General features: G+C 40.5%; 1 protein-coding gene across 1 annotated transcript; it reads right to left on the bottom strand.

The window, feature by feature from the left end:
- Positions 1-88: 88 nt before the first annotated feature.
- On the bottom strand, positions 89-24171 carry LOC128369366 (abl interactor 1-like). Its single transcript, XM_053330394.1, has 9 exons — positions 23965-24171; positions 18201-18368; positions 12498-12674; positions 7979-8082; positions 7546-7686; positions 7246-7346; positions 6268-6483; positions 1047-1232; positions 89-944 (listed from the first exon to the last, which is right to left on the bottom strand). Exons 1-9 carry the CDS (start codon positions 24079-24081, stop codon positions 769-771), a joined length of 1386 nt encoding a protein of 461 aa, XP_053186369.1. The 5' UTR covers positions 24082-24171; the 3' UTR covers positions 89-768.
- Between the last annotated feature and the right edge of the window lie 588 nt (positions 24172-24759).

Here is a 24759-nt window from a genome sequence, read left to right on the forward strand (position 1 = left end):
TTCAGTCGTGTCCTAATGCACTTGTTGATGTTTCTTTGTCCTTTTTAGTTTCTTTTTTTTTTTTGGATAAGGTAAGATGGATGTTTTTTGAAAAGAGGGAAAAGCTTTTAAATGTGGCCGGTCTGCTGGACTACAGTGCAAAAGAAGAGGGAAGGAGCACTACACTGCCTCATCTATTCAATTAAAAAAATCACAGCAATACTTCACTTTCCTGAATCAACTGCATACTGGAAATACTGGAAATGTGTTAAATGGGTTTGATTTTGCACGTACACAAATTAACACTACATTTAAGTTACTTGGTATTGTTTGAAACTACTCTTTTTTTCCCTCTTCTTTCAGTGATTTATTTCTTGTGAGGCAAAATGTGACCGTTACAGTAAAAAAAAAAAAAGCTTTTATCCCCTCCCTTTTTTTATCCACAGTGTAAACTAACAGACCCCACTCTTCCAAAAGCTTCGGCGCCCTCCTTCTTTGTGCGACACCTTTTTTTTTTTTTTTTTTTTTCTTAAATTCTTTTTAGGAGCAGAACAAAACCGTGCAAGCACAAGCTCCGCCAAAAAAAAAAAAGAAAACCATTTGTAAATTCCAAAGACTTCACCATGGCACTTCATTCAAAATGGGAGCTGTGTGAACTGCTATCGCCGGACTGCATACATCTGTACATCTTCACTGTTTCACCTCTGTTTTAAAACTGCACTGCCACTTTGTGTGTGTCTGTGTGTACGTGTGTGTTTTTGTTGGGGTTTTTTTCTTTTTTTTTTCTTTTTAGTCAGCATAGTGCATGATCGACTCGACGTAGTTTCCTGGGAAGAGTCCGGTGACGCCGTTGCAGACGCCTTCGAACCAACCGTCATCGTTTTTCTTGATTATGTAGATGATGGCTCCCTCCATGAAGGACAGCTCATCCTCTTTATCCTTGGAGTAGTCGTAGATGGCCACAACTAGAACAAGATAGAAAATAAACAGAAAGAAAATGAACCTTAGTTTTTTTTTTTATTGGTTAGGGTTAGGGTTAGGGTAGAGCAGTTTTCTCAGGCACTAACCTTTCTCTAAGTAAACCTTGGGGGCCCACTGAGGGTCTCCGTCAGCGTAAGGATCACTGTAGTGGACCACAGCGGCCTCCTCTTCCTCGTAGTCCACGGGTGGGGGAGGAGGTGGTGGGGAGGGCTCCTCAAAAACGCCCATGTCCTCTGGGGGTGGCGGAGGAGGCGGAGCTGGGCTGTCTGTTACTGAAGGAGGATGGAGAGAAGGAAGAAATGAGAAAAAGAGCAGCACAAAGATTACAGATTGCAGGTTCGTATGAATTTTATTTATCTATTTATTTTTGGATGAATTAGGTCTGGGTCCAGAATGAGGCAGCAATCTGTAACAATATTTGAGAATTATTTCAACCATGAGGAAATGTTACTATGTACTGTGGACAGATGATGGGGCTGAAAAACATGAAATCTTATTCTATTTCAGTAGGAAGTCATTAAAGCTCTTTTCTAGACTTTAAACTAGCCAATGTATTATCTAATTATTTTCTTGCATTACAACAACCATCATCTCTAAACCAATAGGAACCTTTTTACCATGAAGATCTCTGCAGACTATTTCACAGTAAATGTGCAGAGATTTCAATATCCACTAGAGGGCAGCTCTGGGGGGGTTTCTACTCAAATGTGAGGCAGAATCTACTACTACTACTACTCTAATATTCAGGTTCCATCAAAGATTTTAGAAATACTGAGGTCTTGAACACATATTTTAAAGCCTTATCACACTGCCAGGAACAATACTGTGTGGAAATAATGCATTCATGTATTTACTGTTAGTAGCATTTACAAATGTGGTCTCTAAAATATTCGATACAGTCTATAAAATACCCACCATGTGTGAGTTTTTATCACATGGTTTTATTCTCCTCAATGGTACTGTAGCCATGACAGTATTATTATAGATGCTAGAACCAAAGAGTATTACTTGTACTGTTCAGTTTCTTTATCATCCCATAGAGAGCTGGAGTAAGAACAAATCATTTTAAACTACTTGTACAAAAGACAATATGATATGTTTTTTATAGTTATTGCCCCTCAAAGGGAAAATTAATAAGTAATAAATAACTATTTGCTGGTTCTGTGGATTTCTGTTTTTACGTTCTGTATTTGAAATATTAGCACACGCTCTTTTTAAAAAGGACAAACACTTAAATATTCCCTTGAGTCTGTTTTGAAAGACCTGCCGAGAATGAACTGAGAATGACCTGGATGAATATCTGCATTCAGTCTGGGTGATAGTGTGTCTGATGGCTGATGGTGCTGCAGGTAAGGACTCATCGTTTCTCTGTGCATGTTCACACCAGTGCGAGGTGCTAATATACGCGGCTCAGCGTTACATGAAGTGTGATTTTAAAAGCCTTACTCGGCCCTGACACTGAACCTTCACAGTCTTCAGTCTTTCACTCAGTTCCCTGCAGCCTTTCAACCACAAGTCAAGTAATTGAAAAAAAACAACAAAAAACCCTCTCCACCTCTTACCTAACTTATTCATAAGACTGCTGCTGTTGAATTAAACAACTGGTGATAATGCACCACAGGACTAAATTCAATGTGTCCCCTTAATTCCAACCAGCTTACACACCTCTTTCCACTGGTCCAACAACTGACTATAAATCCTTTTCTCATTAAGAACTGAAAATGCTTCTCTCAGACTTTATTAGTCCTATCCATTACCCATTTTAAAGGTCTGTTTAAACACTAGGAACCGACTGATACTAGATTTTGGGGACCAATGCCGATACTGATATTAGGGAGTAAAAAAACTCTGATATCAATATATCAGCCAGTAATGTCATATATACAGAGTATATACAAGGACACACATTTTTTTGTAATCTCTCAAATATGATCAAACACTTGACAAAGTGCAACAAAGCTATGTAATGAGGGTAATAAACTTTATCGTATAAAATAAAGTGCACTAAAACAGCGAACTTCACTGGGGATTTGTAAATATATATATACATATACATATATATTAGCCTGAGTTAAGAAAAAAAATCAAATATAAATGCAATGCTGTTATATATCTTAATAAAAGAAAAAATATTGTTGCATATGAGACAACACATATGCTGATATATCTTTGATAGGCCAATATTAACCAATAATATCGGGTGACTGACACATCACTTGGAATTTAATAAACACTGCATATATTACTTTTAGTCAGACTGTAAACACATCATTGGCAAGGATCATATCAGACTTAATATCAACCACTGCCTAAAAAAGCCTCTGTGACAGTAATGAAAAGCAGTTGACGCTGACAGACAAACTTAAATGCTTTCTATTAAAAGAATGTTACAGCATGTGTTTGGGTATAAACCTGGTCATCTAAAGAGATCAAGCTCTCTGTTACTGTACATAAACATCCCGCTGTGTTTCAGGTACTGTGACCTCTTTTGGACTGTGGCACTCTTTTCTTTGTCTGCTCAGTCAGGGTGGTTATTGCTCCTCATACTAAGTACCCAGTTCTTCTTCTATTTACATAATAATCACTCTCGCTTAAATGCGGCACTTCCTGCATGCCAGTGGACTAGTAAAGAGAAAGACCTTCCAGACGCTGGCTAAAGAGCAAATGTTAAAGATTTAATGACCTGGGTGTAGCAGACATTTATTCATATGAAAATGGTACAAATTATTAATTATTTTAGTGTCTGCTTCAGAGCAGCATACAGATGGTCAGCAAACTATTATGGCAGGATGAAGCTACAGTATGTTAAGAATAATTTGTTCAGTATTGGAATTGGATGACTCATACCCAGTCGTGTCCTTCACTTCAGTGTTTTGGCTGCTTGCCTTTACTTTGACAGACACATGCAGACAGTTAGATGGCTACATAGTCGCATTTCTCCAGACAGGCGGATGGAGAATCAGGACACAGCATCAGGTCACATTTTCTCTCTTCGGTGGACAGGGAGTACAGGACGCACGTTTTATCCATCGCCATGGCAACAGACAGACATCTGAGGGACACGGGCGCCCTCAGCAGCACACGCGGTGCAAGAAAAGGTGTGCTGAGTGCAGCAAGCCGCAGAGCTGAGTGTGAATGTGAAGCAGTGTGTGGATGCTGAGACGCTTTCAGATTATTAAGATGAATGAAGAGAGATGTCTCCACTTACACTGCCTCCACTACACATGTATATAATGTATGTATATATATATATGGAGATGCCCTCATATGTGTTTTTTCCTGCAAATGGGCGTGAGTGAATGTTTCTTAGAGTAGATGGATGTGAATGAATGAAAAGTATATAGTTTTTAGTATATAGCATTTTTGGAAATATTAGCATACCTATGTGCATGTGCATGTCTATGTATGTGTTGAATACTTACTGCTCTCCTGCATTCTGGCCACAAAGCCGGTCAGAGGGATCTGTGGGGTCAGCTGGACCATTGGAGGAGGAGGCGGAGGAGCCACAGACACTGGAGCGGCAACACCCAGATAAGCAGAGGAAGCAGCAGAGACAGAGAGCGATGGGAGGTGGTGGGTGACAGTCAGGGAGACAATGACAAGAGAAAACATCATAGACGAGAGTGAAACGGCAGAATTGAGACAGAGAAGGAGGAGAGAAAAAAAATAAAATAAAAAGCTTGTGAGCAAGCGAAAACAGTGCAGGAAGCATTGCTGAGCGACTCATTTACACATTTCCAATCAGCGTTCTTTTGTGCTGCTTTTTTTCCCCAAGCTGCGCTAAAGAGGCATTCATCTCATCTCAGCTTGAGAATCTACCTCATCAGCATCTGTTTTAAGTCAAAAGCAAAAGCTGTAGACAGCAGAGGGTTTCTGCTACAGTGAAAGAGGTACAAAGAGCTACACAAACCGCCCAAAAAATGACAGAGGCAAGATGATAGAAAGACATAACATAGATCAGGTAGAGATGTAGCATCCACATGTGATTCAACTGGTAGCGCAATTACATGTTCATAAGAGTGGTGTGTGTGGACCAAAAGTGACATATGAGTTCAGTCACACCTTTTGCTGAAAGGCTTTGTATCCATATCATCTCTATCTTCTGCCCTTAAAAAGAGGCTTTGTTATAAAAATTTAAAAAAAGATAAATGGACAGACAAACAAAGAGAAACACAGCTGTCCTCACTCAAAGACATGATGTCACACACATGCACGCCAGGTCTGACTCATAAATCACATGTAATGGAGGGCCGTCTGTAATCTCGCTGGGTAGTAATGTCTTATTTTTCCGCGCTGCTCTCACCGCGGAGCCGCATCCCTCTACAGCTGCACCCTCTGAGCTTGAGGAGAGAGCCGCAAGCTTCTGTATGTACTGGAACTAGCTCCTGTACTGCAAAAAAAAACTTCTATTACAGTCACCAGAAATGCACGCATATCTTTCACTGTAATTAAATTTCAACCAGTACACATCACAGGGATCATTTGATGTAGCAGTTAAAGTCCCTGGTTGATGCAGCTCTGCATCATTGTCTCTCTCCTCCCAGACAAGACAAGACAGCCTCCTCCTTCTCTGTTCTGTGCCAACGATGATGCTTGTCCTTTGAGAGTGAAGCCATTAGAGGAGAATGGCTCAGAGTGATGCCTGCCAAAATAAATTCTGCTCCTCTGACAGAAAATATGCACGTGCGTATGTCCTGGCCCCCCCGTCCCCCCTCGTCTAGCGGCTGTTTGTTTTTGTCTGCCCCCAAATCTGAAAGTGCCTCCTGCCTACCTGCCTCTCCTGAAAAAGAAGCTCCCAGATGACTAAAGGAATAATGCGGTAACTCAATTAGAAATGATAATGACACAAGCAGTGCTGGGGTGACAAGGTTTCAACAAGCCTGATTTCACTAATTATCAATCATCTTTTATTTCGTTAGCTTCTGGAAGGGTTAGTACATGCATACCTTTTAAACCCAATGGGCTTTTTAAAGCGGATTAGCATAATTATTTATTACGGAGAATAAAACAACTGCCAAGAACGGACAGTACGCTAATATAACAAACGCTGTCACATGTCACATTCAATTTGATCACGGCTGGATGTATCTGTTTCGCCAGATTACATAAGACTTCTCAGGACATTTTAAAACACCAGCTAGATTGACATTTGAGATCATAAAATATTAATAAGATGTTGGAACATTGAAATAAAACTCAAAAATTCTTACATTTGATATTTTCAAAATCTTACTGTTGTTTTATCACCCCACAAATCAAAATATAACACCTATAAACTATTAAATACAGACATTAAAGCTGAGCTACCTGAGTTCTGCGGGTAGGCTGGGCCCCCGTTGATGTGGGGCTGCTGGGAGGAGACTGAAGGGGCGCGGCGGTAGGTGCCGGTGGCCGACACCATGGAAGCAGAGGAGGTGGTGGAGGAGTTGTGACGGGAGATTTGGCGGGAGATGGTGCCGAATTGGGACATGGGGATGGGACCCAATCCGGGACCCTGGGGCACTGAGGCTGAAGATGTCGCCACTGTGGGAGAGGGGGAGGGGAGAGGACGGCAGCATTACCATCAGTTCCCTTTAAAGTACATATTCATTTCATAACATAAATCGCACATACAACACAAATCATATGTACACATTAGAATAAAACATCACAGTAAAAACATTAATATGTGTGCATACTGCTCTTTACCCTCTATGCAAAAAAAACACATTACATTGTAATATTATTATGTACCTGTAGTACTGCTCTATGGGTTAATATAAAAGATGAGGTAAAAATATAGGCCTAATAAATCTAAATGTTGCCAATTTTTCTAGAATTTACATAATTATCTTCAATATAGAAAGCTGTATCATCTACATATACAATCACATCACATGCTTTTTTATAGGACGTCATGGCTTTATTTATGTGATATCGACCAACATTTTAACCATTTCTGTGCTGAATTTGATGGATTTTGATTGTGTGTGTGGCAGTTAATGTTCAGGACAAGAATGCAGACTATTGCTCATATCATGACAGGAAACGCACAACCACAACTGCCTTCCATGTATCCGTCCCAGCTTCAAGCTCCTGATAATGTGCATACTGGCTCACTGTCGTGGCTTACTGGGAAACACTACACCACACAAAGTCAAAATGTCTCCAGTGAAAACGGTCTATAAGAGCCACAGAATGACACACAGGGAGGGTACAGAAAATACAAAACAAACCCAGTAGTTACTGCTTATCTGTGGACACCTGATGAGCAATAATGAGGGGTTGCAGCTGCTGGGAACTCACCTTGCCCCATACTGGGAGGGGAGGGGGTGGGAACTGCTATAGGGATACCCACTCCACTGCTTCCACTGTTCTCCCTGCCGCCACTTCCACCACTGCTGCCACTGCAGAGAGAGAGAGAGAGAGAGAGAGAGAGAGAATAAGGATGTGTGAGACAATCTTAATTAAGTTTGACATCCTATCATTACTCTCTCATACGTCATTCTGTCATAATGTCTGTGACTGCAGCAACAGATTCACAGCTCTTTCACACATGAACACTGGCCACCAATCTGAGTGCACAGTTAACAGGATGTGTGCTACCTGTGTGTCCGGGGCCTCTGGTTGAGCGAAGCTGTGCGTGCAGGGCTCTGCTGGCTGCCCAGTCGAGCCGGGCTCGTCATGTAGTCATTGGGCACCACCGGGGGTTTCACTGGCTCCAGTGTCTTGTAGGGAGTGTTGCGCCTGGACAAAGATACAGATAGGGAAAGAGAGATAACAGAATTCATAACTGTTATCGTCATGAAAAGAGAGGAAGTACAGAAGAAAAAATGAACCCAAAAGCCGTTGATCAGGCTTTAAGAGTTAATGTAACCATGGTCAGGTGGTCCTGGAGTTGTAAACCTTTGAGGAATTAATCAATTATCTCAAGTCTAAATCAGTCCCTCAATCGGTATGCTGACTAACCTACTGACTAAATCAGGAGTACCGTGACTTTAACAAACAATACATGTTAAACTACTGTATGAGTTCTTACCCCAGTGTACCACGACCAGCCATTGGGGGGCTTGGGGGTTTCTGTGTAGGCGGGTTGGTCCTGGAAAGCGTCCCTCCTCGCCCTGCTGCATTGTTCCCATGTTGCTGGAGGAACAAAGAAAAAGTTAAAAGGAGGGAAAAGAGTTTGAATTGAATAGCTGACAGCAATGTTTCCCCTTGCAAATGAATATTAAAGCTGAGGGAACACTCAGCCTGATAATAATTAAGCAGAACTTAGAGTAGTTTCAATTAAGCTTTACATACATAAAAGTTCTTAGAGAAACACTGGCAGTAAGACTTAAAGGTAACAATTGATTGGCTGAGATTGAGAAATTGTGAATGTGCATGTAAAAATGGGATGTCACTTATTAATGGGTGAACATGTCAAATCTATTACCACTTTTCTTTACTGTAACATATTATAAACATTGAGCTGAATTTATAGTACATGCATGGGATCATTTCACATTAGTTATAAATCCACAACAGATAAGTTAGATTAATGACAGCTGGTGAGTGTTTGAATTGAACAGATGAAAATATTCAAATGAAAAGATATATAATGATTATGTTTTGTTGCACTGTTATAAATCAGATAACTTAATCCCACATCATCAAAATCTAAAATTCTTGTATGGATCCCCTTGACTGCGTGGAGTTTGGTCAATACATGACAAAAAGAAGAAAAAGACAACCATCTCTTACCTTGGCTTTAAGCCACTGAGTGCAAGCAGGCAAAGAAAGAAGACAGAGTTGGTTAATGGTTTTAAAAGTGGAAGTTTGATATGAGTTATTTTAGTGATAGTCAGTGTGAAGTCTAAGCTTTATGAAAGAACCATACTACTGTTCTCCATTACTGTATGCTGTATTTAAGTTGTTAAGATACAATAGGTATAAACTGAAAAAAAAGAAAAAACTAAGGGAGAAGACACAAATAAGACAGCAATATAAGATATATATATAATATAAGAATATAATGCAAGGGGCTAAAAATCAGCTTCAAGTCCATTCAATGAATGATGTTTATCACAAACAGAAACATTTTGTTCTGATGATGCAGTAATACAGAATAATAAATAACCTGAATGTGTTTATATTATGAAATTATTAAATAAATACAAGCCCAAATGCCATTCCATTTTCAGTATGTACCAATATAAAATTATATTTTTCAATGACATTAATAGATTTTGTAATATAAATAAAAAGGAAAAAATGATCTCACTGGCTGAGAATTGCTTGTTTTGACCACCAATCCAAAACCAAACAAGTCCTTTCATTTACAAAGATATAAAACAGAGAAAAGCAGCAAACTTTTGGCATTTTTGCCTCATGAATTTAAAGGATTAATCATTTGCTAACTAACTGATTCAGTACTAATCACATCTCCTGACTCATTCTGAGTCACATTTAAGTTGAATATTTATCACAACATTTGGCATATTATCTGTTGCAATAAATTCTAACCAGCATCCATCATCTGTGTAATGTTAGTCATTTCTGATTATACTCACACACACCTATCTGCCAGAGATAAAAACCCACCATACACATAACGGAAAGGAAGAAGTAACTTCCTTTTGTTCCAGTTTCTACATGCTGCTTTGAAAAAACAAAAGAGCAGGAAAGCTTAAACTGCCACTGTACCGTTGCTCAAAAAAAAACACAGAGTGAAGCATCTCCTCAGCCTTGTTGATTTGTGTGTTTATGAGCCTATTCTGTGTGCGTCAGTGTCTAGACGTGTGTTACAGGCTGTAATCAGACTTGGGATCACTTTAGCATTAGCCTACAAATAATGAGCAATACATGAGTTACATGTGGCTGCTCTGACGCTCTTGAGTGTTGCGCTTGGGTAGTAAAGCACAGCGGGGCCGTAAATAACGGCAGAGAGAGGTGAGGTTCAGGACTGTTGGCGTGGCTGCAACTATGTCGCCCCGGTAACTGCCAGTAATGCCAGTAAAAGGGAGAGCACAGTCATCCGTAAATGTGTGAATGGGTCTTTCCATGCTCAAGTCTGCGCTTCCCATCCATCCATCGGTGAGCTCCCCAGATAATTTAGATGGAAGGCAGAGGGGTGATGATCATGCCTCAAACGCTCGAGGGAATCCGAGACGAAACTGGCAGTGCTAATGAGGTGTTGATTCTTAAACAGGATGAACACACCCACACCCACAACAAGAGCATGTACACAACAACAAATATAATATACTACTCTCAGAATATTGTTTTTTTTTTTTTATCTAGTGGCTGGTGCAGAGTATGAAATCATATCAATCCTACTGAATTATTCACAGACATGTGTGAGAGAGAGAGAGAGAGAGAGAGAGAGAGAGAGAGAGATAGATAGAGAGAGAGAGAGAGAGAGAGATAGAGAGAGAGAGAGAGAGAGATAGAGAGACAGAGAGACAGAGAGAGAAGGATCTGGGGGGGGGGGGGGGGTAATGCAATGTGATATGTATTTCTGTCTGCACCAAGCCAGACAAACGCACATCCATGAACACACACATGCAGCTACACACACACACACACACACACACACACACAAAAGCCAGACAGAGACATCACAGAGAATTTGAAATGAACAGCTCAAATATCCAGTAGCAAGGGATACTTCAATTCTCAAGAGGTTTTCTTCCTTCTTTAAATCATCTAAACTTGGTATAAAAAAACCCCAAAAAACTAAACTTGATTAGAACAAATGTAGACTCCTAAAACAGGCCTTTTTACACATATCTGAGTCATGTTTTGGCAGCGTGTACAGCTGGGGTTTTTTTATTTTTTAATGGAAGTATATCTGAAAAGGAGAAAAAAAAGGGTTGAAATTCTTCTTTTGCATCTGCGCTGATTTCTGCAGGAGATCCATCATTTGCAGCACCCATGAATGATGCTTCATTAGCATAGCAGGCCGTTGCCAGAAACTCAGTGTGAAGCAGCTCTCAAGAGGAGGGAAAGAGCAGCTTTTGAATTTGAATTGTGTTGTTTGAAAGTCAGCAAACGGCCACTGTCTTGACAGGCAGAGCAGAGGCACAGAGAGAGAGAGAGAGAGGGATGAAGAGGATGACAGAAAAAATGCTATGCGGAAATTTACAACACCAGCAATCAATGCACACACATATGCACGTATATGTTTTGTTAAAAAATCGGGAAAAAAGCAGAGGGGGAGAGAGGAGAGAGCGGATGGATCATAGGGAGAGGGGATAAAAAAATAAAAAAATCGAATAATGAGGCGGAAAAGGGTTGAAAAGAAAACGTTCCCGGGAATCAAAAGAGAATGTGACGGCGTGGAGTAACACTCGGCCAAGATGTCTGTTTCTCGCTTAATCCGGACGCCACAAACACAAAAACACACTTCCATTAACTTCCAGCTTGTGACTGAGCATGAACAAAAAACTCTGACACTCAAAAGCTTTTTTCAGTTTTGTCAAAGTCTGCTACCAACTTAGCATCTTATGAGAGTCGCTTACATTTCTGTGAGTTTCCAAACTTAATTAACTAAAAGGCCAGCGTATTGATTGACTCGCGGTGTGAGTGGATGCGTCTGAGAGAATTATGTAAGCAGGCATCAAAGTGCCAGGTGTGAACTCGACTAAGTATGTGTTTTCCTGTCCCGCAAAATTGATCAACGCTGGAAATGAAGACGATATATATCACACTAATGACACCGGCCTGCTTGTGATGAAGCTGGAGGAAGTGTGGAATTGCTTTTTGAAAACCAGCACATTAACAAGAATGCTGAGTGAATAAATATGTAGAAACTTGTTGACTTTTAAGTCTGTTTAAAGGACCAGTGTGTAGGATTCTTATGGTCAGTTAGTAGATTGCAAGTGTGTAGGAGAGTGCACAGTGGCTCTCTAGTCAGTGTTTGGTTTGTCCCTTTTGGGCTACTGTAGAAACATGGTGGTACAACATTGCAGCCCTATGAATGCATTATAAGAGGTGTATAGGATACCGCTGATCAGCCTAACAGACGATTTCCCCCAGTGGTCACTCGTGGTATTGCAGCGAAAAATCCCCAGGCGGGCCAAAAAGGTTTGTTCCTATTGAGACCATTATTGTAAAAGAGACGTCCGTAAAACTGTTGACATGATTCTTTCTATTACAAATTTTTTATCCATGGAAGTTTTATATGAGTACATTTTCTCGGGGGTGGTCTAGCGGTGGAAATACTACTGGGCATATTTAGTGTGCCCCATAACGCAGAAGCAAACTGGAAGATAGAAACATTTTTTGGCATATGTATCAGCCGAGCAATTCTTATAGGACCGAATGGGTGCCATTTTTGGTCCGGCATACAGCTCTTATAATATATCCATGGGCAGCCTCCATGGAAGAGGACCCGCTGTCTTAGCTGACGAAAACACAATTTTCACGTGACTATGCACTAATTAAAACATACTGATGGATATTATATTAATCTGCCAATATAGCCCCATACATCTTACACACTGGTCCTTTAAAAGATTTTTTTGTGTTTGTTTTGTTTTGTGTTTTTTTGTCATGATGACCAAAATCAGTCTTACTTTGACACCATGTCCCACATCATCTAGCAGCGTGTAGTCGATTGGCTTTCGAATATAGCGCACTGGCCGCTCCATGTTGCCCGGGGCGATGATCTTGTGGGTGCGAGAAGTGTTCTTATTTGTGGTCAGGATGCCGATCTCTCGACGTGCCACCTTCTCCTTATGAATGTCCACAGTCTGCAGGAGAGAAACAAAGTGGGATGTGAGTGGATTTACTGTAAATCATTTCCATTAGGAGAGGATACAGTTCCATTTACAGAAACAGTTCTGCATGTTTTATACACATAAGTACGCCTCCTTTTCTTCTGGTCTGCTCCTGTTTTCCTCTTAATTGTTTTTTGTTAATGTAAATTCAACACTTCCTTCATCTGTTTCACATTAAAAGTCTTCCACCAGCTCAGTGGGATACAATCCATTTAGTACCATGAAGGGCTTTTACTATGAAAGTAAAGAAAAAAAGCAGACTATGGATTTTTTTTGTTTCTCTGTATACTGTATATTTAAGACTGGTCTTACTACATTAGTTCAAAGAGAACACTATTATTTGAGACCCTCTGACTTGAGTGCCAGATTTACAGAAAAAAGAACATTTGTTGGTCTGCACACATCAAATCTATATTTAACACATGCTTCACTCTAGAGTTACAAAAATACATTTCATTAATTCACCCACAAGTTGGCCGCTTCTCCTATTCAGCCTAAATTGTTTGATATCAACTGGAAATAGAAACCCGCTAAATAAACACTGAGAGTGGCACTCCAGTGATTTACTATTGTACTTAAATGACAATTGGGGATCTGTAAAAGACAGATTTAGAAATGAGTGGTCAAAGTCCCAGCTTTTAGGCCCTTGTATGGCCCAAGCTCCATAAACACTGGCTCCTCCATTTCCCAAAATGCAACTCAATAGCACTTTTTCTTAGAGCTTTTAATGCCTGGTAAATGCCAATTTTATTTATACCTCCAGTTTGTAACACAAACTTTCTTTTAAAATGATAACTAAACTTAGTTTGATGTATAAAATGGGTAAATTGCCCCTTTAAATATGTAAACTAAGAAAGTGTGGTTTTCATGTCTCTTAGCTTCCTACTACTTGGACATTCTAGGTCCATCCTCTGAGCTCCTACTGACCCACTACTCTGCTTCATTGGCCTACACCCTGGGGCCCATTTGACAGAAGCGCTCCTTAAACCTCATCACCGGGACAGAATGAAAATACTGGTGACCTCCATCTCCACTGCGATTACAGTCATTACCACTCTCAGCGGGCGCCTGCATGGATTGGCCTTCAGTTTATGAATGATAGATGAAACTGGAAGGAGTGATGAGGGGATGAGTGGAGAGGGAAATGCAGTGAGGAATGAGGGAGGACGACCGGCTTCATCGCCAGAATATGAGGTCATACTGGGGAGGAGAGTGCTGACGAAGGTACTGTTAGTGTGTGTGTTGTTAAAGCTGCTGTGAGGTAGATATGAATCCTACTGTGCAGCCTGTACCTTTCTTTGCCTTTATACATTCAATTAAAAAAAGAGACTATATATATACTTTTTTTAAATGTTTAGATATATACAGTATGTGTGTGTCTCTGTGTGTGTGTTTTCTAAGTAGATGTGTGTCTGAGACGAGGTCACCCATCAATCACTCACTCAGACATCTCATCCAGTCAGCCTGACAGCTCCGCCGCTACGGACGCCACTCTCAGGGAGCTGTAGGCGAAGAATGTGAATGAGCGATCGAAAGGCTCACAGGTATTGTGCAAAACTCGCTGTGTCTGACATAAAGTGTGTGAGCTGTGTGTGAGATACACTGTGTATAGAGGACATGTAACGCTCTTTTTTTTTTTAGGAAAGGAAACTGAGGGGGACACGCCCAGGTTCAGCTGGGAAGTAAGAAAAAAGCCTGTTTCCTGCTGGTGACAGAAGCGGGTAGAGGTGGAGCAAAGATTAGTGAAAGCGAGAGAAAAACAAGAGACAGAGAGACTGAGAAAGAGAGAGAGAGAGAGAGAGAGAGAGAGAGAGAGAGAGAGAGAGAGAGAGAGAGAGAGAGAGAGAGAGAGAGAAGAGGAAGGAAAGAAACAGAAGAAATTAAGAAGGAAGGAGAGTGGTGATGGAATGAAATAGTCTCTAGATTCATGGTGCACTGTTACATCTGTAGGTGACAACTGAATCCTGTCGGTATCATTTCAGCATTTCCTCTACACTCAGATGACTTCAAACAGAGTTATCTAAGTGAAGCTATCTTCATGAAACATCTAGACATAATAACTGTTACCTAATCGCTGACAACAGACCTCTGTCTGCCCTTCCTGCTCTCTCTCTCAATCTCATTTTCTTTTGTAATCTCTTTACTCTAATAAACATCTGGCTGTCTGCTCACCCTCTGCAGCCTGTTTGTGGGAACAGATGGTGCAGCTGTGACGCTCACCGCTGGATCTATAGTCGCGTCCTAATAAATCTGCGCTTCAGCAAATGATTATTCTCTGTGCTACAGTGAAACAAGTTGTCTGAAATGCATGCTGTCAAACATTTAGCTAGTCCTCTAGAGGATGGAGATATTTTACAACTGCAGTGCAGCAAATGAAAAAAAAGAGAAGGTGCTGCACATGGTCGCATCTGTAGATGTTATCAAATGTCAAGCGTTAAGGATGTTTCTTGAGCTGTGGTTCCTATTCAGTTTCTCAGAATAGCTGCTGGTGTTGAAGTATTACTGGCAGGACCAAAATATAAAGAAGTCCAAGGCGTGTCAGGAAACGTGTGATATCATACATCAATGATCTCATGTGTAGCTTCATAGCCAGTCTACAATTTGAGACCTTTCTGCTGTGGGTGTAATATTGTCGGGGTGGGTGAATAAAACCTCACAAGTGTCCCTTTCTGTGTCATTATCATATTTTGAATTTATACTCTGAACTAATTCTAGGTTGATCCTGCACTTGAGAGGATTTGACCAATTGAAATGGAGCTGAGAGAGGCACAAGTGGGTCATCGAGCTGATGAATGACAAATTTTGTAGGGGGAAAAAAAGGAAAGAGAAGAATCAGAAAGCAAACTGGCAGACGGCAGGACTCGAGGAAATGGAAAAAGAGGGGTGGAGAGACTCATGGGAAGTGCCTTTATGTTTTTGAATTGCAAAAAGAATCAAAATGAGGTGCTTCCATTTTGTTTACTGATTTGGCTTGAGACGCCGGCACTGAATGCACAGTCATAGTTTTAGGCACAACCATTCACGTTTACTGATACGCACACACCCACACACACACACACACACACACACACACACACACGAGGACATGTGCTGCCACAGCTCTGCTTTGATTAAATAAGCTGCTGATTTGCATTTAGTTAGCAGCCTTGCTCGTATCATTTTGTGACAGCCTCCTCTGCAGAGGGGCTTTTAAATCCACAGATGAGACTTGGATTTGGCAGGGGGAACGTTTGGCTGCCTCCTCTTTCCTTTCCCAGTCTAACTTTTTTCACGTCAAAGCGATTTGCGCGACCAAAGCCAGAAAAATACTTGGCACAACCAGACAAGTTAAAATTTAATTTCTTGGACACATCACAAATAGAATATTAAATGACAGACCTGGAGAGATACCTGTCTGAACAACCTGAACTCCTGAAACCAAGAAAGATGTCTCTGTCTCTTTTATCTTATCAGGGCTTACCACAAAAAATATAAGTAATGGAGCTATAAATAAGAGTAATATAATAATAAGAGTATTCATTCTCATACAAAAGCATACAATATGCAAAACTAGCACCACCACCTTTCTGATATTAATAGCACCATCATATCTTGATGTGATTCTAACTGTGCTTTTCAGACAGCGAACGGTTGCCAGTGGCAACAAGAGGTGGGGTGACTGCCACTCTTTGTCACTGCCGTCGGAATTTATGATGGTTAAACTTTTCAAACTTGCTGGCTTGACTCGCAGCGTGACCATGGCAACCACAGAAACAATTGCAAGTGAAACGCATTTGGGAAACGATACAGGAGGTGATTTCACTGGTGGTGGTGTATCTGAGTATAGAGTTTCCTGTACGTACCTCGACACTAGCAGAGAACAGACAGCTCGGTGAGTTGAAGAAAGAGTGTTTCAAGATTGAACCGATGATAAAAAAACTTCTTATTACTATCCCACTATGTTTAGCAGTGTGATGAGCTTGTATTTGGTAGTAAGGCTGCGTCTGGAAGCCACTTTCCACCTGTGTTTTTCCTGTAATGAGTCAAAAATGTGACCAAGTTTTATTTTGATCCTGATGGAAAGACTGGGGCTATTTTAAAGGAAAATGCTGTCAGTCCCAGCAGCAGTTAAGCCATACAGGCTCAATCAATGTCAATCAATATAGTTACAACGCCCTGTAGTGCTATTATGCCTGCAGCAGAAATATCAAGGGGGGAGAGGGAGGAGGGGGGGGGGCATAAAGCACCAGCCGCTGATTATCTGTGATGATTGATATCTAAAAGACTTTCCTTTGCTTGTCATTAGAGAGCACCTCGCTCTGCTCCATCCAGCGGCCTGCGGAGTGAAGCGGGAGCCGAAAAACGCTAACCAGGCGAGAATGCTGGCGTCAGGATTTCACTTCATCGCCGACGGGCTTAATGAAGCACACAGGGAGGGGACGGGGGGGGGGCATTCACTGGCTGACGGGGCAGGGGTGGCCGCGTGAAGCACAGAGACAGAGGACTGCTGATGAAGCAAGAGGGACAGGAGAGGGGTTGTGGAGGTTTTGGCAGCTCCAGTATGATCCAGTGTGGCCCCCTGTTATATCTGTCTTTATAGCAGTAGTTTGGTGTGATGAAAGAAGATAATATCAAGCACTGGTTTTAATGTATTTAAATACATGTAATAAACAAATCACATCTTCCCCTCACAGGATACAGAAGATATGACACAATCTGTTAACTTGCACAACCAAACATGAGTACTATAAATTCACAAATAATAGTTGGGTGACATCACCTGTAGAGACCAACTCTACATGAGTATGTCTTTTTTTAACAGAAATCCTGTTTTTTATTCACTTGTTTATTCAAATCACTTCTTGTCAGCAGTTTATTTTTTTATTACTGTTCAGCTGCTGTCAGTGAAACTCAACACTTACTGCAGATGTTTAAAATTAAAAGCTAACAAGGAACCAGAGGGATTGTGCCCTTCAGCCACAGTAAGATATAAATATGTATGTAACGTCTATGCAGGAAATGTTAGATGTAGATAGACAACAAACTTCACACAGGAAGCATATGGGCATATGTAATCGGTATTATAGTTAGATATGAGAGGCTCAGAGTGACAAGAGTGGTGAGTATGACATGATCATGTTGTTGAACTCATAGAATGAGTGCTGTGGAAAAAAATACATGATGCTGGATTTATTAAGACAATATGTAAACATGGAGGAAGTTTAGAGTGTGCTTGTTAAGTAGAAAGATGATCAGAAAACTGCAAATAAAGGCCTGGTTAACTCACTCATCTTGTGGTTGAGCCATTATTGAAGAATTTAAAGTACATATTGTGCCATTTTGAATAATCATAAAATCCAAATTTAGACTTGTTTTTGCTGATTTGAGAAGCAACATTTTGGAAACTCGTGGTTCACGGATTTCTGTGAAGCTTCAGACTCTTCTGATGATTCTTATTTCACATTTTCTGAAGTGCTTTTGTAGTGGTGGCTGTTTTTCTCAGCCTGTGGTGCTGTGTACCTGGGAGATGTGGTTGATGGAGGACTCCATGCGTCGTAGTTGCGAGGCCTGGATGTCCAGCAGCTGCAGCACATTGTTGGCTAAGGCATTGATCTGGTAGGCCACGCTGGCCAGAGACTGGGTGGTGTAGGCCTTGGTCTCTTCCAGGGCCTTCTTCTTGTCTTGAGCCTGGCAGAGAGAGAGAGAGAGAGAGAGAGAGAGAGAGAGAGAGAGAGAGAGAGAGAGAGAGAGAGAGAGAGAGGGAGGAAAGGAGAACAGAAGTCAGAAAAATCAGTGGAGGGACAAGTGGGTGGAAGAAATGGAGAAGTTGGCAGAGGGAAGTAAGGTAAAGCTCCAAAAAACACTCAAGAGGAAATGATGCATTCTCATTGTTACGTCCTATCAGTTTTATGAGCGAGAAGTGAGAGGGCAGTTTTCTACTAGAGACACTATTTGACAGAATCTGCTGTTTTTTTTAAACTGTAAAGTCCTGTTAAGATCCAACAAGCTGTGAACAAGCGTTTACGATGCTCAGGGGAGACGACTCTATTGAATGTGAAGCGGCCTGGAACTGGACAACAATGACTTCCGAATAACTCAGATAGACAAAATGGGACAGGTGCATGATGGGAGCTGAGCCCAGTGAGCAGAAATGCCAAGACATTTCACAGGATCCCAAATCGCCACCAGGCTGCACAAACCATCTGTTTCTGGATGCCTTTAAATAGCAAGTGGACTGAATGGACATATTTATAGTTTGGAAAGAGGACTGACAGTGTTTTTTTAGAAAACTGGAAGAAGAATGGCAACTTATTATTTTCAGTAAAAAAAATATTTTACTTGTCATCACTTCCTCATTAAGGGTGTACAAAATTGACCACCACACCCTGCCTCACGCCTTTCAGTTGATCTACCAAAATACCTCAAGCTGTTCAAATGAGGAGAAAAATCGGACATTTATAATTTTACACACACACAAAAAAATTCTGGATCCAAACTGTTACCATTAGTGTCTCAATAATCAATAACCTTATTGTTCTTTTTGAATTCTGTGTAACTTGTCTGTATACATCTAAAATTACGTTATTCTTGTTACTTTTATTGACTATTCATTCTTTTAAAGAATAGCTATTTTCCAGCCCATATATATGACGAATATTCTTTGTCTAACTTTTATTATCTGCCTGTATTGTTTTATATCTGTATTGCTTTTGTCCTCGCTGTGGGACCACAGGAAACCAGCTGCAGATCAGTTTCTAGGCTGAGTCAGACCCACAGCTGCTTATGTTCTACATTTTCCTGCTAAAAATTAAAAAATATATAAAAATATGATTAAAAAATAACATCATACATGCATAACTGGCAGATATTATCTTCTCAACTCTCTGCAAGATAGAAGATGAACATATTTGAGTATTTGATCTATTGCTGTTTGGTTATTTTGTGACTTTTCTAACTTTTTTTAACAGATAAATGTTGAAATTGACCAGTCTGTATGAAATCTTGTAGATAGATAGATATAGATAGATAGATAGATAGATAGATAGATAGATGCTTTATTCTCATACATATTTGAACTTTACCTAGCATTTTAGCTGGTAGTAGTTTCCCATCTTATCAGGAGATGAGCAGCCTTTCACCGTGACCCCACTACACAACATGACCACCTGCCCACCTGCAGCCTTGTGAGCCACCTGCGGCCCCCATCATCTGTTGCCCGTGTCTGGTGGGACCTGCTGGGGGATGTGTCACATGGTCGACCTTTGACTGTCGGTTTGTAAAACACAAAGGCTAGCAGCACTATAACAGAGGCTGCAGCAGGCCCTCATACCTCAGCTGAAATACTATCTTATTGTAGTATTATACACAGATTACTGGAATGTTACTATTCTCATCAGTCACACTCAATGATGCTTAGTAACCCAACATGTAAACACTGTTGGGTTTGGCTTAGCACAGTGTGATGGAGAGGAAGGGTGGTGTTAGCAGGGATTTACACAGAGGTTAAAACTTCAAACTAATTAAAACATCTTTTATAGAAAAACCCTAGTGATAGTGGCCTACATCTCTCTGCCACATTACTCACTCTCTCTCCTGCTTTCAGATATTCTGTGTCATGTAACAGTGAGTTTAGAAAAGGCTTTTTTTTCCATTGTTTAACATCTGACTGAACTTAGACAGTGCACTAAAAGAAAGTAATTTATGGGTGTCATATCATATAATGAACACCAGGTCTGATGCTGGACTATCGTGAACTTGGTGAGTCATGAATGAAACAGCTATGAGTCAGAGAGATGGAGTGGGGGGTGGGGGGGGGGTCATGTGAGCTGAAGGGGGATTTTGAAATCATGGAATCCAAAATTAATTTCTTCAATGTTTGGAGAAATATGTGACACTGATATCTATTGGTTAAAAAGCACTCTATTTGGTTGATAGGCATTTGGCCGTTTCGACATAATGGAACAAACTGGAGAAGGAGAACATAAAAGTTTTTCAAAATATCATTAATATTAAGATGACACATTTTTGGAAAGTAAATGTGAAGGCCTCAGATCTGTGTGTATGCCAATATCAGCTGATCCTACACAACCAAGGAGATGACAGGACTAATTTGAAGCCCATGTGTTCCCAAAAATAGCACAGTGTTCATTTTTACATATTTAAAAAAAAAAAAAAAAAAGAGTTGCTATTTTTATATGCAGGAGCCTTAAGAGAGATACTAAAGCTGGGCTCTGGTTTCGATGGGAGTTTGTCAAATGTTCAAATGGCTCGTTTCAAACATCTCATCTAAGAATAAACGCTTCAGTCTTTCTCCAACATCACACACTGGATCTACATATCAGAGCCATGTGTTGCCAGTATGGTGTTTTGTGCAATTTGTGCTATTTTAGCTGATAGTGTGAATACGTAAAATCAATAATTCATTTAAATGCTGTGACAAAATAGCCTAAAACATGGTAACACAACTAGAAGCAAAAGGCTGGGTTCAGCACTTTATTGAGAGTACAGAAACATAGTCCGTGTCCGGTTTTACTGCACACGATCATAAAGCATGAAATAAAACTGCCTTGCACCACGCTCGTGTTACTTTTCATTCCCGGCTGTTGTCTCTCAAGTGTGTTTATACGCATGCAGGATTCCAGCTCATGTTTTTAATGTCTTTGAAAAAAATCATTATTCAGAGGAAGCAACATACATGCATCTTCATACAGCAGACGTGAATATCCTGGTGGTATAATATTCTACATGCATGCTGTTATAGAGTAAAGGAGATGAAAAGCATCACGCATCAGTTTATAGAAGTGGATTGAGACAGCCTACAGTGGTGTACAAATGAAGTAGAAATAAAAATGATGCTGCTAACAGCTAACTCAAAAATGAATCATTTCCCCTAAAAAAAACCCCCAAACTGTTTTAAAACCAGACAAACCTACAATGAATGGTCTGATTCAATGTGCATTCTGGACATTAGTCACAGCGTGTGATTCACACAATAAGATGAATGAAGGAGTAGAGTTATTATTCATGTGACATGCTGGGGTACAGATACAGGAAATGTACTGCAAATATTATGTGGTAAAAGAGGATGGATGCTGACAGAAGGAGCTGTGACCAAAAGTCACTGTTGGTCAGCACTTTTCCTTCTTCTTCACTTCAAATACACAACTATTTTGCTTGTATTGCTCATTTTTTCATCCTTAATTTTTCAGGTGAGGAGCAACAACATTTCTACAACATGTTGAGGTTTTTTCTTTTTAACACCTAAACAACATTTTAGAATTCTGAGTCTGTCTGCAAACACCTCTCACACACACACACTCACGCACAGTCTTTTCCATTTCCTTTAGCTGTGACCTTCTGACATGGGGTTTTTTTTCCACCTCAAATGTGATTTTTTTTAAAAAGTGATTTCTAGATTCCAGATTTGTGAGCATCATCAATCAGCAAACATATATGAAGAGTTGACTCAGGGTGAAGGAAGTATAATTCTTGTTAGGATTCATTTATATGATTTCAGCCAACTTGTGAGTCAACCTAGTACTCCTAACGATATGTAAACTACTGTATAACTACTACAGACTACAAAAAACATTATTTATGGTCCACACAATAACCCAGATTACTGAAACATGAACCATCTTCAACTGAACATCTAGAAGTCGATTAATCGGCCACCTTTTCTCTACGCCAAAGCAACACAGTCTATTATCCTTCTGCTACATACATTTACCACCAGAGACTTTTTATAAAATGTTACTTTCTGCATCATAATGAGGTGAAAAAACACAGCAGTGCCAGAATTTAAAAGTGCGTCTGAGCCGTGTAACCCACATAGCATTTCTGATGACAAGCAGGGCAAAGCGATCTGACGTGTTATTACGGCAAAGCTGTGGGCTTTCTCAGCGACCACAGTGAAAAAATGACCACGCTGGAGCACAAGCAGGGGTTTCTGGCATGTGCTGGTCCTGTCAACAGACACTGCTGTTCACGCCACAGCATTCAGCCCGGCGATGGTCTCCGACATCAGCTCACACTCTCACCCAAGTTGACTGAAAGCGCTCCCAAATGTGGGAGAGTAACAGGGTGAAGGGGTTTATTCAAAGGAAGTCTTCGGGGCAGAGATCCTCAAATATGTTTTAATATTGTATATATGTTCGATTCTAATTTAATGATTGACTCCACCTGAGAAATCTGGTGCTGCTAGAAAGAAACAAACATTTTACAATATTTTGTAGGCAAAGAAATGGCAATCATGAATTTGGGAAGCACTGATTTAGACTATATATTCATACTTTTCCTGACGCTGGTTCAACATTTAGTCTGGGTATGCAAAACCAAGCAGGCACGCCTATCATTAACCTCAACCATGCATTTGATTACAAGCAAATGATCCCCTGGACAGGTTTTCAGTCCTGTAGTAGGACACATGATACCAGCACCATAGACATGCTTTCCATAGACATAACATACATAGACTCTTGCATGACTTGTGTCTTTTCCCCCCTCTTTAAGGACTCAGCCTGTTTAATGATATACACTGATATGTAATTTTACAGCCATGCTTGGAGGCTTATTTAATATACTGATGGGAAAGACAAATAATGAATAAAATCATTATAGCAGTTCTACTGATGATGGACGATGTCTGCCCTCAGCAGGCTACGGCTGTAACGAGTTTAGTCAGCTAAGCACTTAATGGTGTTTTTTTCTATTTCTTTGGCTAGCTAATAACACTCATAACATGTTACTAGCACTTACAATTTTGCTAGCTTAACATTTTCGTGAGTGAAATGGCTGTTTGCGAAATGTCCCGTTATAACACCGTTATGTGGCCTAAACGTGACGCCTGTTTGGTTATTATCAAGTAAAACATTTATTTTAATAAAAGGATAATTAACGGGGTTTTTTTCAATGAAGGTCGAGGGTGCCTATCAAAGTGAATGCAGTCAGTGACAAACCACTTGGTCATAACAACGACACACCCTCTAAAAACCTCCAGCAGCAGCCTTCAATACATCGAGTGTAGCCTGTAAATGTGAACACGGCTCCGGTATACCGGGCCGACTAGTACCGTAACACACAATAACGACATACAGTCGCCTCTGGACCATTATATCGGAAGAAAAAAGGCCACTCCGGTTAGCGGTTTGAGGATCCCTTTCCTTACGACCAGCATTTCCTGTGCCTGTGGTTTCACTCACTTCTGCTCCAGCACCGCAGACACGACGGAGATAACAGAGGGGGCAAAAATCCGCACATTTATCGGCGGCGAGCTTTCTCTTACCTGAACATAATTGTTTTCACAGTATTCCGCAACCCGGGACAGGTTCTGGTAGCTTTCCACCAGAGCTCTTTTACCGGCAGGGATTTCCTCCTCTAATAGCATTTGTAGCTCTGCCATCTTACATCCCTTTGCATTTCTCTCCTCTCTGTTCCTTTCTCAGTGAGGCGAGGCGGTGATGCTGTGCTGTGCTGCTGAGAAAGGGGCTCCCCCGCCTGGCATTGTGGGGCCGCTGGCCTCCGATTCACAACGGCCCACAGACCGCAGCTACGTTATAAACGGAGGGCACTGATTGGCTGAGAGAGCCAGGGAGAAGAGCCGCTGACCAATAGCGTTTCACTGCGATGGCGTTTACGCCCGTATTAATAATACCGTATTATTAAAATTATTTTTTATTATTATTATTTTTTTAATTATTTTGTTATTATTTTTAAATATTATTATTATTTTTATTATTTTTATTATTATTATTATTGACCAGATGAAATACTTGATTTAATAGTTTCAATTACTCATCAAACCCATAAATGTATTTATTTATTAAGCCGTAATAAAAGTAACATAGTATAATATCCCACATAAATCAATTTAAAATGATACAAACCAGAGCAATCCTACAACAGTGCTTTTTCAGCTAATGCCAAATGAGAACCAACTGAAAGAATAACACTGATTTTTTTTTAAATAAATAAATAAATAATGTACAATGACATTCTAAAGTCGCTGTTTTCAGACTATATCACAACATTTTTCCACAAAGGTAATATGCTTAAAGCCAGCACTCAAAGGTGGTATTTT

The sequence above is a fragment of the Scomber japonicus genome, chromosome 12 (assembly GCF_027409825.1).
Source record: "Scomber japonicus isolate fScoJap1 chromosome 12, fScoJap1.pri, whole genome shotgun sequence".
NCBI classification, from domain to species: domain Eukaryota; kingdom Metazoa; phylum Chordata; class Actinopteri; order Scombriformes; family Scombridae; genus Scomber; species Scomber japonicus.